This window comes from Myotis yumanensis, unplaced genomic scaffold, assembly GCF_028538775.1.
Source record: "Myotis yumanensis isolate MYYU_CA2020_CCGP unplaced genomic scaffold, mMyoYum1.0.hap1 SCAF_1, whole genome shotgun sequence".
Classification (NCBI taxonomy): Eukaryota; Metazoa; Chordata; class Mammalia; order Chiroptera; family Vespertilionidae; genus Myotis; species Myotis yumanensis.
Genome location: NW_027223752.1, coordinates 112,438,686 through 112,453,792, shown reverse-complemented (window position 1 = coordinate 112,453,792; position 15,107 = coordinate 112,438,686). Strand labels below are relative to the sequence as shown.

At 39.9% G+C, this 15,107-nt stretch overlaps 1 protein-coding gene across 2 annotated transcripts in view; it reads left to right on the top strand.

Annotated features, from left to right (window-relative positions):
* The first annotated feature begins 1,093 nt into the window (after window positions 1-1,093).
* The window catches only part of TSPAN3 (tetraspanin 3), a 99,317-nt gene continuing 85,303 nt past the window's right edge, over window positions 1,094-15,107 (top strand). Inside the window, exon 1 of one of the 2 annotated variants that reach the window (XM_070429740.1) lies at window positions 1,094-1,343. In XM_070429740.1, the coding sequence (XP_070285841.1) occupies window positions 1,281-1,343 (63 nt within the window). In that variant the 5' untranslated portion in view covers window positions 1,094-1,280. The remainder of the gene's footprint in view (window positions 1,344-15,107) is intronic. The other variant, XM_070429749.1, reaches the window with a different exon arrangement.

Below are 15,107 nucleotides of genomic sequence, written 5' to 3'. Positions count from 1 at the left end.
CCTTATGGGGTGTCAATATTAAGAAAGAAGATAGCTACCAAAAAGGACTCCTGGTGACTAACTGGACACAGATGTAAAAATAGAGCCTAGCAGCCATTTCTAAACAGGGGCCTCCTATGCAAACCAGCTTCAGGGATAAACTTGCACTAATCTGCCTGCCTACACTGTTTCTGCCAACTGAGCCAGACCTTAAAAAGGAATTCCTGGAATAGTATTTCAACCAATAAGACTGAAACTTGTCCTGTCCAATCGGAGCCATACACTTATAGCCTTATTAGCATCTTCACTAACCAATCAGAACAGCTATATACAACCAATCATGACAGTGCTTTTTGGACCAATTAAATTGTAAGGATTTGGGGTCCTTATTTAACATGAGAACAGACCAATCAGGGACCAGGGACAGGGACTTCTCTTTATATAAGTCAGTTTTCCATTGTCTGGGAGAGCCCAAGTTCTCTTATGTGAAGGAGACTGCAAGATGAAGTTTCCTGATTGGAGCTGAAACACCAAAGGTCTGTTTTCAGGGCACCTCACAGCAGGGTGAGTTGAAGCAGACCAGCTTGAACCAGCTCAGAGCTGAGCTGTCTAGCCAGAGAGGGGCCTTGCCCGAGGGCAGCCTCCTGCCAGAATCAACCTCACAGTAGTGCTATTCCATAATTGAGCTGTAACATTATTGAGGTGCTCCACAGTCATGCTGTTCCACAACTGTGCTGTATCATGATAGCTGTTTGCATTGAATAAAGTCACTTTTTCACTGCACCCCCAATTGGGGATTCCTGTAGGTGTTGAACTGATGCCAATAACCACGGGCGGAGGGTTGACAGGGGAAATGGGTTAGGTAAAAAGACTGCCTACTGTGGGCTGGCATAGTAAATGTGGCTCTATGAGGAGAATTTCCTCCAATAAAATTTCCCTCATGAGCCATTTGCATCCAAGGGTGGCCAGAGGCCAAAAGTAGCTGAGTCTTTGGCTCCTTTAAGAGGCACGGCCTCGCTGTAGCCCGCCTAGGGAGTGAATGGCCTAAGCTTCCGGTCCGGTTCAACTCGGTTGCTAGGGAGCAGCGTGCCTCCCCCTCAGCTCCCCCCACTTCCCCACTGGAGCGGCTGCGCAGAGGAGCCAGGTGCTTGCTGGGGCCCGGGCTGTGCAAGGACGCCGGGGCTGGGGGCAGCCACAGTCAAGCCTGTGCAGATCCCAGCCGGGAGGCGCCCTCGCCATTGTGGCCTTGCTGGGTGGGCGCACCCGGCTCCCCAAGCAGGGCCCCAGCGATTGTCGGCACCATGGGTCAGTGCGGCATCACCTCCTCCAAGACTGTGCTGGTGTTTCTCAACCTTATCTTCTGGGTGAGCGGAGCTGGTGGGCGGAGAAGGGTGGGGGCGCCGGCGGTGAGGCCTGGGTTGAGGCGTCTTAGGGGTCCGGCGGGGACTGCAGCAGCGACTTGGGGTCGGGGGTGACGGGGCCTATGACAGAGGGACGGCTTTGTGAGATCCCTCCTAGGCCCTGTGCCTGGAGGGCGAGGAAGGGACCCTTAGGGGCTTCTGGCGGCCTCCGCGTTCGGGCCTTAGTGCTTGACTGTCTCTGGGCTGGGGGCTTCACGCGGAGGGGCTTGGCCCAGTCTCAGGTTCTTCCCCTGGAGCAGCCTGCTGGAAAGAGAGCTTTCGATGCAGATTCGTTCCGGACCTCAGGCTGTAAAGAGGATATTTATTCCCCAAAGGGCCAGGCTCCGCTTTCGTTGTCGGCCTAAGGCTTGTGAGCAAAGGGTGCACCTATGCGGGAACGCTGCCAACTCGGTGAGGACTTTGACTTAGAGCTCTTTGTGAATGGAGAACTGGTTGCCTGGTTAGCAGCCCCAAAACTGAATGGCTTCGATTTGATAAGTCAAATAATCCGTTGACCAAGAAATTAAAACGGTTTGGGTCATGGGTGTGGGGAGCCTGAGGTTATAAACCTCTCTTAAATATGATTCGGAAGTCACAAGATTTAAAAAGTGATGAGCTCACTTTCAATAAATGGTGGCTTGTGAGTTGTTGTTTTTTAAAAACACACCCAAAGAAAGGAGTGTTTATAGCCACTTCATCTTAGTTCAAGTTGTTATCTCACCAGGGACTTTTGTAATAACCTGTATTGCTACAATCAGTCTCTCTCTACCCTCTAATCCTCTGGACCTTGCACCCGGATAAATCTTATTAAGCATTCTTCCCTCATGTCACTTTATTTAAAAAACAAACAAAACCCCTTGAAAAATTAGCAGTGAAGTAAGGTTCAATCTCCTGGTATTACAGCTGATGTCCTTAGTCACCTTTCCTTCATCATGACTGGCCATATTCTTAAACACTTGCTGCCCTGGACAGACTTCTCTTTCCACAGTCCGAGGACACTCCTGGAACATTCTCACTTCCCATACTTTTGTATGTCCCCATTCAAATTCTCCTTGCCACACACATACCTATTTTGGAAAAAAATTCTTTTCTTCTTACAACTCTCATCTTCCCCTCCCCTCTCAAGGAGGAAACTTTTTATATCCCCACTAGTGCAGCACATATAATAAGGCACCTATACACACATGTGCAATGTCATAGTCTTTTCCAGTATTTATGGTGTGATGGAAAGAGTCCTGACTGATAGTACCTATTCAAAATCTCTCATGTGACATTGGGGTTTTCATGATTTTTTGTTGTTGACACTATTACAGATGTCCCCTTACCCAACTCCACCCACACCATTCCCCCTTCCCCATCACTACATTCATGTTTTCTTTTTTAATTAGTGTTTTTCATACATTAGTTTGAGTTACAAGCCTTTTTAAAAGGTATTTTCAGGAATCCCCAAATAATAAACACTCTATTATTAATAAGATACTTAGGGAGAGACTTCACTTTGTAACCTTTAGTTTCTTGTGATTTTTATGGGCATGACTATTTAATTTTGAAGAATAATCTATCAGATGAATTCTAGGCTATTTAAGCTCAGGGACTTGAATTGTTAATGTAATAAAATATTGGAAATACAGGAGCCATTTTCTTTAAATAAATAATTAGATTTTTATTTACTCTTAATTATCAGTTAATTCTAAGTGATTGCTCATGAATCTTTGGAAATTGTGTTAGCATATGTACTTTTGGTACTTTCTTCAGTGAAAAAGGTTATGTTGAACTTCAGTTGTGCATTTCTTAGTGGGTTATTCCAGGCCTAAAGTTAGACTATGTAGTAAAAATACCCTTTATCTAGGTTAGCAAGGATAGTCAAGCTTTTGTGAGCTGTGATAAGGAAGCTAAGCAGACATGCAAGGGAAAATATTGTGACATAGAGCAGATTAGTGCAACCTTATGAGAAAACAGTATTTTTAGGTCTGTCTCCCACCAAATGTTTAGTTTAGGGACAGACATTGGAATCTGATGATGGTGGTAATGATAGCTAACATTTGAGTGCTTATTACACCTAGGCACTGTGCTAAGCACTTTACATGAAGTGTTCTCACATCACTTCAATCTGGCAGGAATATTATTATGCTTATTTTACAGATGAGGGCATTAAGGGTTACTGAGGGCATCAAGGGGTGACAGAGCCTGCGTTCAAACTCAAGTTGTTCTATACTTAGAGCCCTTAGTGTTAGAGCAAAGTGTGATTTCAAAAGTTTTAGAAAGGGAAAGTATCTCATTAGGCTATGTTAAAGTTACTTTCTCTAAAACATACTGATTTTAATTTTGTATAGAACCTATACCAGTATTTAAAATGCACTATTTAACTTGTCATTTAAAAAAAATTAGGCCATTATGAGGGAGTACATAAAACAGATGTTAACTGGTTCTCCCTAACAATTTGTAATGTATTCTTCAGTTTTAATAAGTGTATCCTTATATACTGGCTCCCTCCCTCCTTTTAAGGTCTTAATGAATAATTGGAAAAATAAATATTCCCTGCAAAGGGCTTATTAAAAGCTTATTTAGGTTGCCTTGGGAAACTTTTTAACTCTGTTGTACTGGCTCCTCACTATCAGGTGGTAATGGTGATTGTGGTTAAGTATTAAAGCTTAATTGCTTTGGCAAGATCTTTAAACTGCATTTTTAAAAAAAATATATATATTTTATTGATTTTTTTTTTTTTTTTTTTTACAGAGAGGAAGGGAGAGGGATAGAGAGTTAGAAACATCAATGAGAGAGAAACATGGATCAGCTGCCTCCTGCACCCCCCCTACTGGGGATGTGCCCACAACCAAGGTACATGCCCTTGACCAGAATTGAACCTGGGACCCTTCAGTCCACAGGCCGACGCTCTATCCACTGAGCCAAACCGGTCAGGGCGTAAACTGAATCTTTTAATATCTTGTTATCCTAGTTCATTTGGGAGTTGGTTCAGTGAGCTGTGATGTGGAAATAGTATGTTCCTGACATATGTAGGCTCCACACTACATTGACTTAGTCTACGGTATTTTGGACAGTGGAGTCTAAGAAAGTTACTGAGAAAGCCACACAATAAAAGGGGAAATAACTGTTCCTAAAACCTCAAGGTTGTCTAATGGAAACAGAGTTCCTCATTATATTCCAGAATATTAGTGCTTGTGGCATGAAAGATAATTTTGGATAAGGGAAAGGATATACAACTTAGATCTCTGTTTTTATGGAGTGGCATAGCTTTAAAATGTAAGTATATTAGTGCTAGACCCACGATGGTTTATGTAGGATGATTAGTAGTGTTTGGTACATGATTAAATATTGAATGCTATTGTAACAGTTATTAACTACACCTTTGTACCAAGGTCATACTGGATTATTACTAGGGTAGGTCACTTGCTCTGACCCAGGAGGCTTCATCTAAAACAAGTTTAAATCAGTACTTTTTAATGTTCAGGTTTTTATTCTGGTAAAGTTATTTGAATACTTAATCATGTTCCGTGTTATAAAAATTACCTTAATTTATTCTACCCTGTGTGAAAAACCAATGGGCTAGTATTAATTTTGCTCATAAGTGTCTTATACTGTATAGGGACTGCAAGAGAAAGCTTTGTCCATGCTTGTAGAATTTATACTCTGGCACATCTATTTAGGCTATTGTTTTTCATCTGTATAAGAGGTGATAGTAACAAGAAAACACCTATGGAGTAGGAAGTACCACAGGAAGGTCAGACACCTTTTAAATGCCTTTAGGAACAACTTTAGAATGTGGCACCTTCACTAATTATCATTTGCTCATATGAAATACTCTATACATACAAATAGTATTTGGAAGCTATATATAACCTTTAAAATTTATCTCATTTAAAAAGAGCTTTTCATATCATACTTCCTTCTGATACATATAATTCAGGAAAATTGTTTTGCTAAACAAATATAACAAATATTTGAGCTCCTAGTTTGTGCTTGTATTATTGATAAAATGGTGAAAAAGATAGTGAAGATCTTGGACTTATAGAACTTCTTTATGGAGGAGTAAGACAGATAACTAAAAATAAGCAAGAAAAGTGATGTGGTATGCAGAGGGTTAAAAAACAGGGTTATGTGATAGAGTGCCTTAGGTTGGTAGAGAAGGTTTTTTCAAAGAGATGAGATTTAATCTGGAGTATAAAAAGGAGCTGGTTTTGGGGTGATTTCGGGAAAATGGGGGGAATTCAAGACAGAACAGTCTATAGACCCTAAGGCAAGAATATACTTGATATGTTCAAAAAGAAGGTTTAATTATGTCTTCATGCTTTTGTTTAAAACATTTTTATAATGAAATATTTCAAAGACAACTTTTTATTAAATATATTTTTATTGACTTCAGAGAGGAAGGGGGAAGGAGAGATAGAAACACCAGTGATGAGAGAATCATTGATTGGCTGCCTCATACATACCCCCTACTGGAGATTGAGCCCATAACCTGGGCATGTGCCCTGACCAGGAATTGAATGGTGACCTTGTTGGTTCATAGCTTGATACTCAACCACTGAATTACACTGACCAGGTTCAAGGAAGCTTCTTTTCACAAATCTCCTTATACATATTTTGTGTTTCCTACACATTTGACTTGGGAATATGATACTTTAAACTGGAACCTTCATTTGATACCCTGGAAGTTGTTTCTATTCCTCTTGCATGTCTATCATTATGAACTAGAGGCCTGGTTCATGAAATTCATGCACTCAGGGGGGTGAGTCCCTTAGCCCAGATTGCGAGAAGGCGCAGGTCAGGCCGAGGGAGCCCACTGATGTACTATTAGGGCTAGGGAAGGACATGGGAGGTTGGCCAGCCAGGGAGGGATAGTGGGAGGGTCCCAGGACATGTCCAACCCATCTTGCTCAGTCCCAATCAGCTGGACCCCAGCAGCAAGCTAACCCACAGGTCGGAGCGTTTGCACTCTGGTGGTCAGTGCACGTCATAGCGAGCGGTTGAGCGGCCTTAACATATCATTAGCATATTATGCTTTGATTGGTTGAATGGCCGACCGGATGACCAGACACTTTGCATATTAGGCTTTTATTATATAGGATGGTTACTTTGACAGAGATTGTGTCATTGGAATGTACACATTTTTTTTTGTATGTACAGATTTTTTTTTGGAATGTACAGATTTTTTTTTTCCATAGCTATTTGTCAGTCACTAGAAGAAAAGCTAACATTGACAGTAAGCAAGTCATGGTACATAATAGGAAACATGTTTTTAACTTTTCTCTGACAGTTAAGAAAAGGAATGTTTCCAGTCTTACTAAGTTCTCAGTTATCTGTCCACTGACCAAGTGTCTTGTGGCTCTGAATAATCATTAACTGAAAGAACTCATAGCATTGGGAACTTGGAATCAGCTAGGAGACCATATGCAGAAAAGCTATCTTAATAACAATTTAAGGAATAGGTTAATAGCTTTTTAGAATATTTATTATGCTTTGAAATATTTAATAAATTTTATTCCATAAATTCCAACTCAGGTTAGGATTCTGCAGAAATGTATACTTGCACCAAACAAGTATACTCTAAGAATTATTCACTCAATTAATGCTTGTTCATATGCTTTATCCTTTTCTGAGGTATATTAAGAGCAAAAAGACATAGTTCCTGCTTTCCAAAAGCTCATGGGAAGAAGGGGAAGACAGACAGGCAAAATCTAATACTTCATTAAATTTAATTTGTAGGTACATCTTCCACCCCACCCCACTCCGCAGATCATACCTATGGACAGTTTCAATGTAATAATCACTTTAAATGTAAATGGATTAATGAAAAATATTTTCATTTCCTTCTCCCCTCAATCCTTAATAACTTGGTAGAATCAATATATGAGAAAAATATTTGCATTGATACATTTGTTTTTTTTTTTAAAATATATTTTATTGATTTTTTTACAGAGAAGAAGGGAGAGGGATAGAGAGTTAGAAACATCGATGAGAAAGAAACATCGATTCAGCTGCCTCCTGCACGCCCCCTACTGGGGATGTGCCCACAACCCAGGTACATGCCCTTGACCGGAATTGAACCCGGGACCCTTCAGTCCGCAGGCCGATGCTCTATCCGTTGAGCCAAACCAGCCAGGGCTATTTGTTTTTGATTTACTGAAGGGTTGGGCGGGAGAGCAGGGAGGACGGGATAGTAAATGCCAATATATTGTATTTTTGTTGCTACTACTGATTAAACACATAACCCAAGCCTGAACACACTCTAATATTATAAAGTTTAAGCACCCCAAGCTCCAATAGTAACAATGGATTCTTGTTACAGTTAGAGTAGGGTATGGAGACAGAGGGTCTCAAAAACAAACAAACAAACAAAAAACACAAAAAACCTGCAAAACTGCATGTTTAAATTCCACGCTTCTCAGATGATCCCTAGAGCCCTGCATCCTGAAAATAGCCAATTACCACACTGCTATAATAATTTGACTGTGATCTGATCTCCAATTTTAATGCCACCTGAACGTTTGGGTCTTCCAACTGTTAGGTATAAATTGGATTAAGTAGAACAACTTTGTTAACTGGATAATCAATTACTATAAAAAACAAATAGAGAAAAAGTGAAAACAGAGCAGAATTAAGGAACATGACCTAGGGGATATTATCAAAGTAATAGAGGTATAAAAGGATTAAAATATATCTTTTTAAAGAGTGATAGCAATACCTACAAGACACCTGTGGCATAAGGTCACAGTACCAACATTGGGAGACATAGCAAATGTACCTAATACACAGAAAAAAAAATACAGAGAGGCAGCCAAGATGGAGACACAAAGAAACAGACCTCAAATGAAAGAACAGGAGAAATCCCCAGAAAAAGAACTAAATGAACTAGAGGCAAGCAATCTATCAGAGACAGAGTTCAAAACAATGGTTATAAGGATGCTCAAAGAATGTAGGGGAAGAATAGATGGACTCAGTGAGAACTTAGATAGCATAAAAAAGGACATAGAAACCATAGTAAAGAATAAGTCAGAAATAAAAAATACAGTATCTGAAATGAAGAATAAATTGGAAGGAATCAACAGGTTAGATGAAGCAGAGGATCGAAGCAGCAATTAGGGGGACAAGGTTGCAGAAAATAGCCAAGCAGAGCAGCAAAAAGAAAAAAGAATTTAAAAAAATGAGGATAGTTTAAGGGACCTCTGGGACAACCTCAACTGTAACAACATCCACATCATAGGGGTACCAAAAGGAGAAAAGACAGAGCAATGAACTAATAACCTATTTGAAGAAATAATGACAAAAACTTCCTAACCAGTGAAGGAAAAATACATACAAGTCCAGGAAAAGTAGAGAGGCACAAAAAAGATGAATGTAAAGAGGCCCATACTAAGACAAATCATAATTAAAATGGCAAAAGTTAAAAACAGAGAGACTTTTAAAAGTGGCAAAAGAAAGACAGTTATCTATAAGGGAACTTCCTTAAGACTGTCAGCTGATTTCTCAGTGGAAAAATTTCAGGCCAGATGGGATTGGCATGAAATATTAAAAATTATGAAAAGCAAGAACTTATAACCAAGACTACTCTACCAAGAAAGGCTATCATTTAAAAATGAAGTAGACAATAAAATTGAAGGGGAAATAAAGTGCTTCCCAGACAAGAAAACACTAAAAGAATTCATTACCACCAAACCAGTATTGTAAGAAATGTTAAAGTTTTTTTAAGAAGAAAGAGAAAACAAGAGCATACTTATAAATTAAACTATATACTCACACACACACACACACACACACATACATACATACAGCCTGAGCAACCATTACGACCGAACAATCAAAACAACCGGTTGACCAGTTACTATGATGCGCACTGACCACCAGGGGGCAGACGCTCCACATAGGAGCTGCCCCCTGTTGGTCCATGTACTCCCACAGGGGGAGCACCGCTCAGCCAGAAGCTGGGCTCATGGCTGGCAGGCACACTTGCAGCAGCAGGAGCCTCTCCTGACTCTGTGGCAGTGCTACCAAGCAGCGGCAGTAGGTGCAGTGGGCTGGGATGAGTGCGAGCAGTGCAGCGCCCGCTTGGGCTCCTCCCTGACTCCATGCTGCTTGGAACACTGCTACATCCCTCGAGGGGTCCCGGATTGCAAGAGGGCACAGGCCAGGCTGAGTGACCCCCTCCCCCAACATGCACAAATCCGTGCACCGGGCCTCTAGTATAGAATAAAGTGGCAGTAAGTGTGTACCTATCAATAATCACTTTAAATGTAAATGGATTAAAAACTTAAATAAAAAGACATAAAGTAGGTGAGTCGATAAGAAAACATGATCCATATGTATAATCTCTAGAAAAGACCAACCTCAGAAAAAAGTAAAGGGATGAAAATAGATATTCATGCAAATGGAAATGAAAAAAACAAACAAACTGGGGTGGCTATAATAGACAGAGAAGGATATTACATAATGATAAAGGGATCAATTCAACAAGAGGCTATAACCTTTGTAAATATTTATGCAGCCAATGTAGCAGCACCTAAATACATAAAGCAAATATTGATGGATGTAAATGGCGAGATAGACACTAATACAGTTGGAGTAGGGGATTTTTAACACCCATTGACATCAATGAATAGATCTTTTTTTTTTTTTTTAAATATATTTTATTGATTTTTTACAGAGAGGAAGGGAGAGAGATAGAGAGTTAGAAACATCGATGAGAGAGAAACATCGATCAGCCGCCTCCTGCACATCCCCCACTGGGAATGTGCCCGCAACCCAGGTACATGCCCTTGACCGGAATCAAACCTGGGACCCTTCAGTCCGCAGGCCGATGCTCTATCCACTGAGCCAAACCGGTTTTGGCAATGAATAGATCTTCCAGACAGAAAAACACCAAGGAAACAGTGGCTTAAATTACACACTAATTCACTTGTATTTAATTGATATTTTCAGAGCATTTTACTCCAAAGCAGCAGATTATACATTCTCTTAACTGCACATGAAACATATTTCAGGATAAACACAGGATAGGCTGCAAACAAGTCTCAATAAATTTAAGAAGATTGAAATCACATCAAGCATGCTTTCCAAACACAGTGGTATGAAACTAGAAATTAATTACAAGGAAAAAACTGAAATTCACACAAACACAAGGAGGCTAAATGACCTTGAGATAAGTGAAAATGAGAACACAACAACACAAAATCTGTGGGATACAATAAAAGCAGTCCTAAGAGGGAAATTCATAGTAATACATTCCACCTCAAGAAACAAGAAAAATCTCAAACATTCTAACCTTACACCTAAAGAAATTATAGAAAGAACAACAAACAAAGCCCTAAGTGAGTAGACGGGAGAAAATAATAATGATTAGAACAGAGATAAATGAAACAGAGTCTACAAAAACAATACAAAAGACCAGTGAAACCAAGAGCTGGTTCTTTGAAAATATAAATAAGATTTATAAATCTTTTTTTAAAAAATATAGTTTATTGATTTTTTACAGAGAGGAAGGGAGAGGGATAGAGAGTTAGATACATCGACGAGAGAGAAACATCGATCAGCTGCCTCCTGCACACTCCCCACTGGGGATGTGCCCGCAACCAAGGTACATGTCCTTGACCGGAATCGAACCTGGGACCCTTAAGTCCGCAGGCAGATGTTCTATCCACTGAGCCAAACCAGTTAGGGCAAGATTTATAAACCTTTAACTAGACCAGTGATGGCGAACCTTTTGAGCTCGGCATGTCAGCATTTTGAAAAACCCTAACTTAACTCTGATGCCGTGTCACATATAGAAATTTTTTGAGATTTGCAACCATAGTAAAACAAAGATTTATATTTTTGATATTTATTTTATATATTTAAATGCCATTTAACAAAGAAAAATCAACCAAAAAAATGAGTTTGCGTGTCACCTCTGACATGCGTGTCATAGGTTCGCCATCACTGAACTAGACTCAGGAAAAATAAAAAAAAGAGAGGACCCAAATCCGAAATGAAAGAAGAGAAGTAACAATGACACCATAGAAATATAAAGGATTATAAAAAAATATTACAGATAACTATGTGCCCAAAATTGGGTGATTTGGAAGATATGGATAAATTTCAAGAAACATACAATCTTCCAAAACTGAAAGAAGAAGAAACAGAAAATCTGAACTGACTGATTACAACTAATAAAATTGAAACAGTAAAACAAACCAAAACACACATCCCAACAAACAAATGTTATAGACCAGATGGCTTCACAGTGAATTTTACCAAGCATTTAAAGAAAAATAACATCCATCCTTCTCAAACCATTCCTAAAAATTCCACAGGAGGGAAGACTCCAAGCTCATTTTATGAAGTCAGCATTACCCTAAATCCAAAATCAGATAAAGACACTACAAGGAAATAAAATTACAGGCCAATATCCCTGATGAATATAGATGCTAAATTCCTCAACAGAATATTAGCAAATCAAATTGAGCACTACATTAAAAATATCATACAACATGATCAAGTGGGATTTATTCTGGGAATGCAAGGTTGGTACAATATCAGCAAATCAATAATGTGATAGACCACATAAACAAAATGAAGGATAAAAATTATATGATCAGTAGATGCAGAAAAATAATTTGATAACATTTGGCACTCATTTATGATAAAAACTCAGCAAAGTGGGAGTAGAGGGAATATGCCTCAACATATTAAAGGCCATATATGGCAGACCCATAGCTAACGTCATACTCAATGGGGAAAAACTAAAAGCATTTCCTTTTTTAAAAAAAATTTTTTATTGATTTCAGAGGAAGGGAGAGGGAGAGAGAGATAGAAACATCAATGATGTGAGAGAATCATTGATTTGCTATCTTCTGTGTGCCCCTTATTGGAGATTGAACCCATAGCTCAGGCATGTGCCCTCGACCAGAATCGAACCAGGAATCTTCCAGTCTGCAGGCTGACACTCTATCAACTGAACCAAACCACCTAGAGCTAAAAACATTTCCTTTAATACCAAGAACAAGACGGGGAAGTTGACTTTCAATATTATTTAACACTAGGGTCCCGGTGCACAAAGATTTGTGCATGGGGGGTGGGTCCCTCAACCTGACCTGCACCCTCTCCAATCTGGGAGCCCTCAGGAGAGCCCTCTCCAATCCGAGAGTTTCTGTCTTTGCAATCATGTGAGCGAAATGTCTGAGACCCCAACCCAGTTTGGTTTTGTGCTCACAGAGTAGTAGAGCTCTATTTTTTTTTTTTTTTGCTCCATTGGTGGAGATTTCCTAGAAGTTGCAGGATATCTTCCTTTTAATTTTTCCTCGACACTCTGACTTTACTTATGTCTCTCACCTTTGCTCTCCCTCCATCCCCAACCTGCAACAGTAACTTGCTCCAGGCACACTTTGCTCTAGTGTCTAGGACAGCCGTGGGCAAACTATGGCCTGCGGGCTGGATCCGGCCCATTTGAAATGAATAAAACTAAAAAAAAAAAAAAAAAAAAAAGACCGTACCCTTTTATGTAATGATGTTTACTTTGAATTTATATTAGTTCACACAAACACTCTATCCATGCTTTTGTTCCGGCCCTCCGGTCCAGTTTAAGAACCCATTGTGGCCCTCGAGTCAAAAAGTTTGCCCACCCCTGGTCTAGGAGAACCCACAACGCGTCTGCCACCAGAACTATGATTCTCAGAATTCCTGGTGCCCCCCTGCGCTCTTGGATTTTGCTTCCTGTCCAGGGGCTGCTGAAACGAAAAGGACTGGGAACTTCAACTGCCCCCAGGTTGGGCTGACAGGACCACACACTCCAGTGGTGTCCCCAGGACCCAGGCTTCTCGGTGCCTGCGTGGGTAGGCCCAGAGCAGCCAGGGGGATGAGAACGCCCCCGTCCCGCCCCACTCACTGGCCACTTGGTACGTGCATGCTGCCCACAGGGCAGCCACAGTGATGCGGAGGGCGTTCCCGCCCCGCCCCTGGCTGCTTGGCGCCTGCGCGCATAGGTCCAGAGTGGCCGGTGGTCGTCCGGGGCCCAAGCTGCTCTGGGCCTATGTGCGGGCCTACAGGCTCAGGGGCCTGAGTCCCGAGGATGCCCATCCCTGGGACCCAGACTGCTTGGTGCTGGCGTGCACGCAAGAGACCGCCCTGCCCCAGGCCACTCAGCACCTGCATATGCAAATTAACCCGCCACCTTTGTTGGGTTAATTTGCATACTCACTCCTGATTGGCTGGTGGGTGTCACAAAGGCACAGTCAATTTACATCTTTCTCTTTTATTAGTGTAGATAGTATTGGAAATCCTAGTTACAGAAATCAGACAAGAAGAAAAGGCATCCAAATTGGAAAGGAAGAAGTAAAACTGTCATTATTTGCGGATGACATGATATATATAGAGAACCCCAAAGATTCTACCAAAAACTAGAAGAACTGATAAATGAATTTAGTAATTCAGAATACAAAATATTCAGAAATTATTTGCATTTTTACACACTAATGAACTATCAGAAAGGGAAACTAAGAAAATAATCCCATTTACAATTATAACAACAGCAAACATACCTAGGAAGAAATTGAACAAAGATGATAAAAGACTTGTATTTGGAAAATTAAAGAAACTGAAGAAGGAAATTGAAGAAGATACAAAACAATGGAAGCATATACTATGCTCATGGATAGAAGGAATTAACATCATTAAAATGTCCATACTATCCAAAGCAATTTATAGATTCAATGCAATTTCTGCCAAAATACCAATGCCATATTTCACAGAGCTAGAACAAATGATTAAAAAAATTTATATACAACCACAAAAGACCTCGAATAGCAACAGCAGTCTTGATTAAAAAACAACAAAATTGTAGGTATCACAGTACCTGATATCAAACTATACTACAAAGCTATAGTAATCAGAACAGCATGGTACTGGCATAAAAACAGGCAATAGATCAATGGAACAGAAATGAGAGTCCAGAAATAAACCTACACCTTAATGGTCATTAATATTTGACAAAGGAGGCAAGAACATACAATGCGATAAAGACATTGTATTCAATAAATGGTGTTTGGTAACTTGGACAGATACGCCATATACAAGAATAAATTAAAAATGGATTAAAGACTTAAAAGTTAGACTCACAGCCATACAAATCCTAGAAGAAAACATAGGTAGTAAAATCTCAGACATTTCTTGTAGCAATTTTTTTTTTCTGATCTATTGCATCAGGCAAGGGAAACAAAAGAAAAAATAAATGGGACTACATCAAAATAAAAAGTTTCTGTACAGCAAAGTAAATCATTAATAAAACAAAGAGACAACCTACTGAATGGGAAAAGATATTTGCCAATGTTATATCCAAAAGGGGTTAATATCCAAAATTTATAAAGAGCTCCTACATCTCAATACCAAAAAGAAAAAAAAAAGCAATCCAAGTAAAAAATGGGAAGAGGACTTGAATAGACACTTCTCAAAGATATATACAGATTGCCTATAGACATATGAAAAGATGCTCAATGTGACTAATCATCAGAAAAATGCAAATTAAAATCACAGTGAGATATCACCTTACATCTGTCAAAATGACTATCATCAGTATATCAACAAACAACAAGTGCTGGTGAGGATGTGGAGAAAAGGGAACCCTCATACACTGTTGATGGGAAGGCAGATTGGTGCAGCCTCTATGGAAAACATTATATAGAACTGCATATGATTGAGCAATTCCACTTTTGAGAATATATTCGAAGAAACCCAAGACACTAA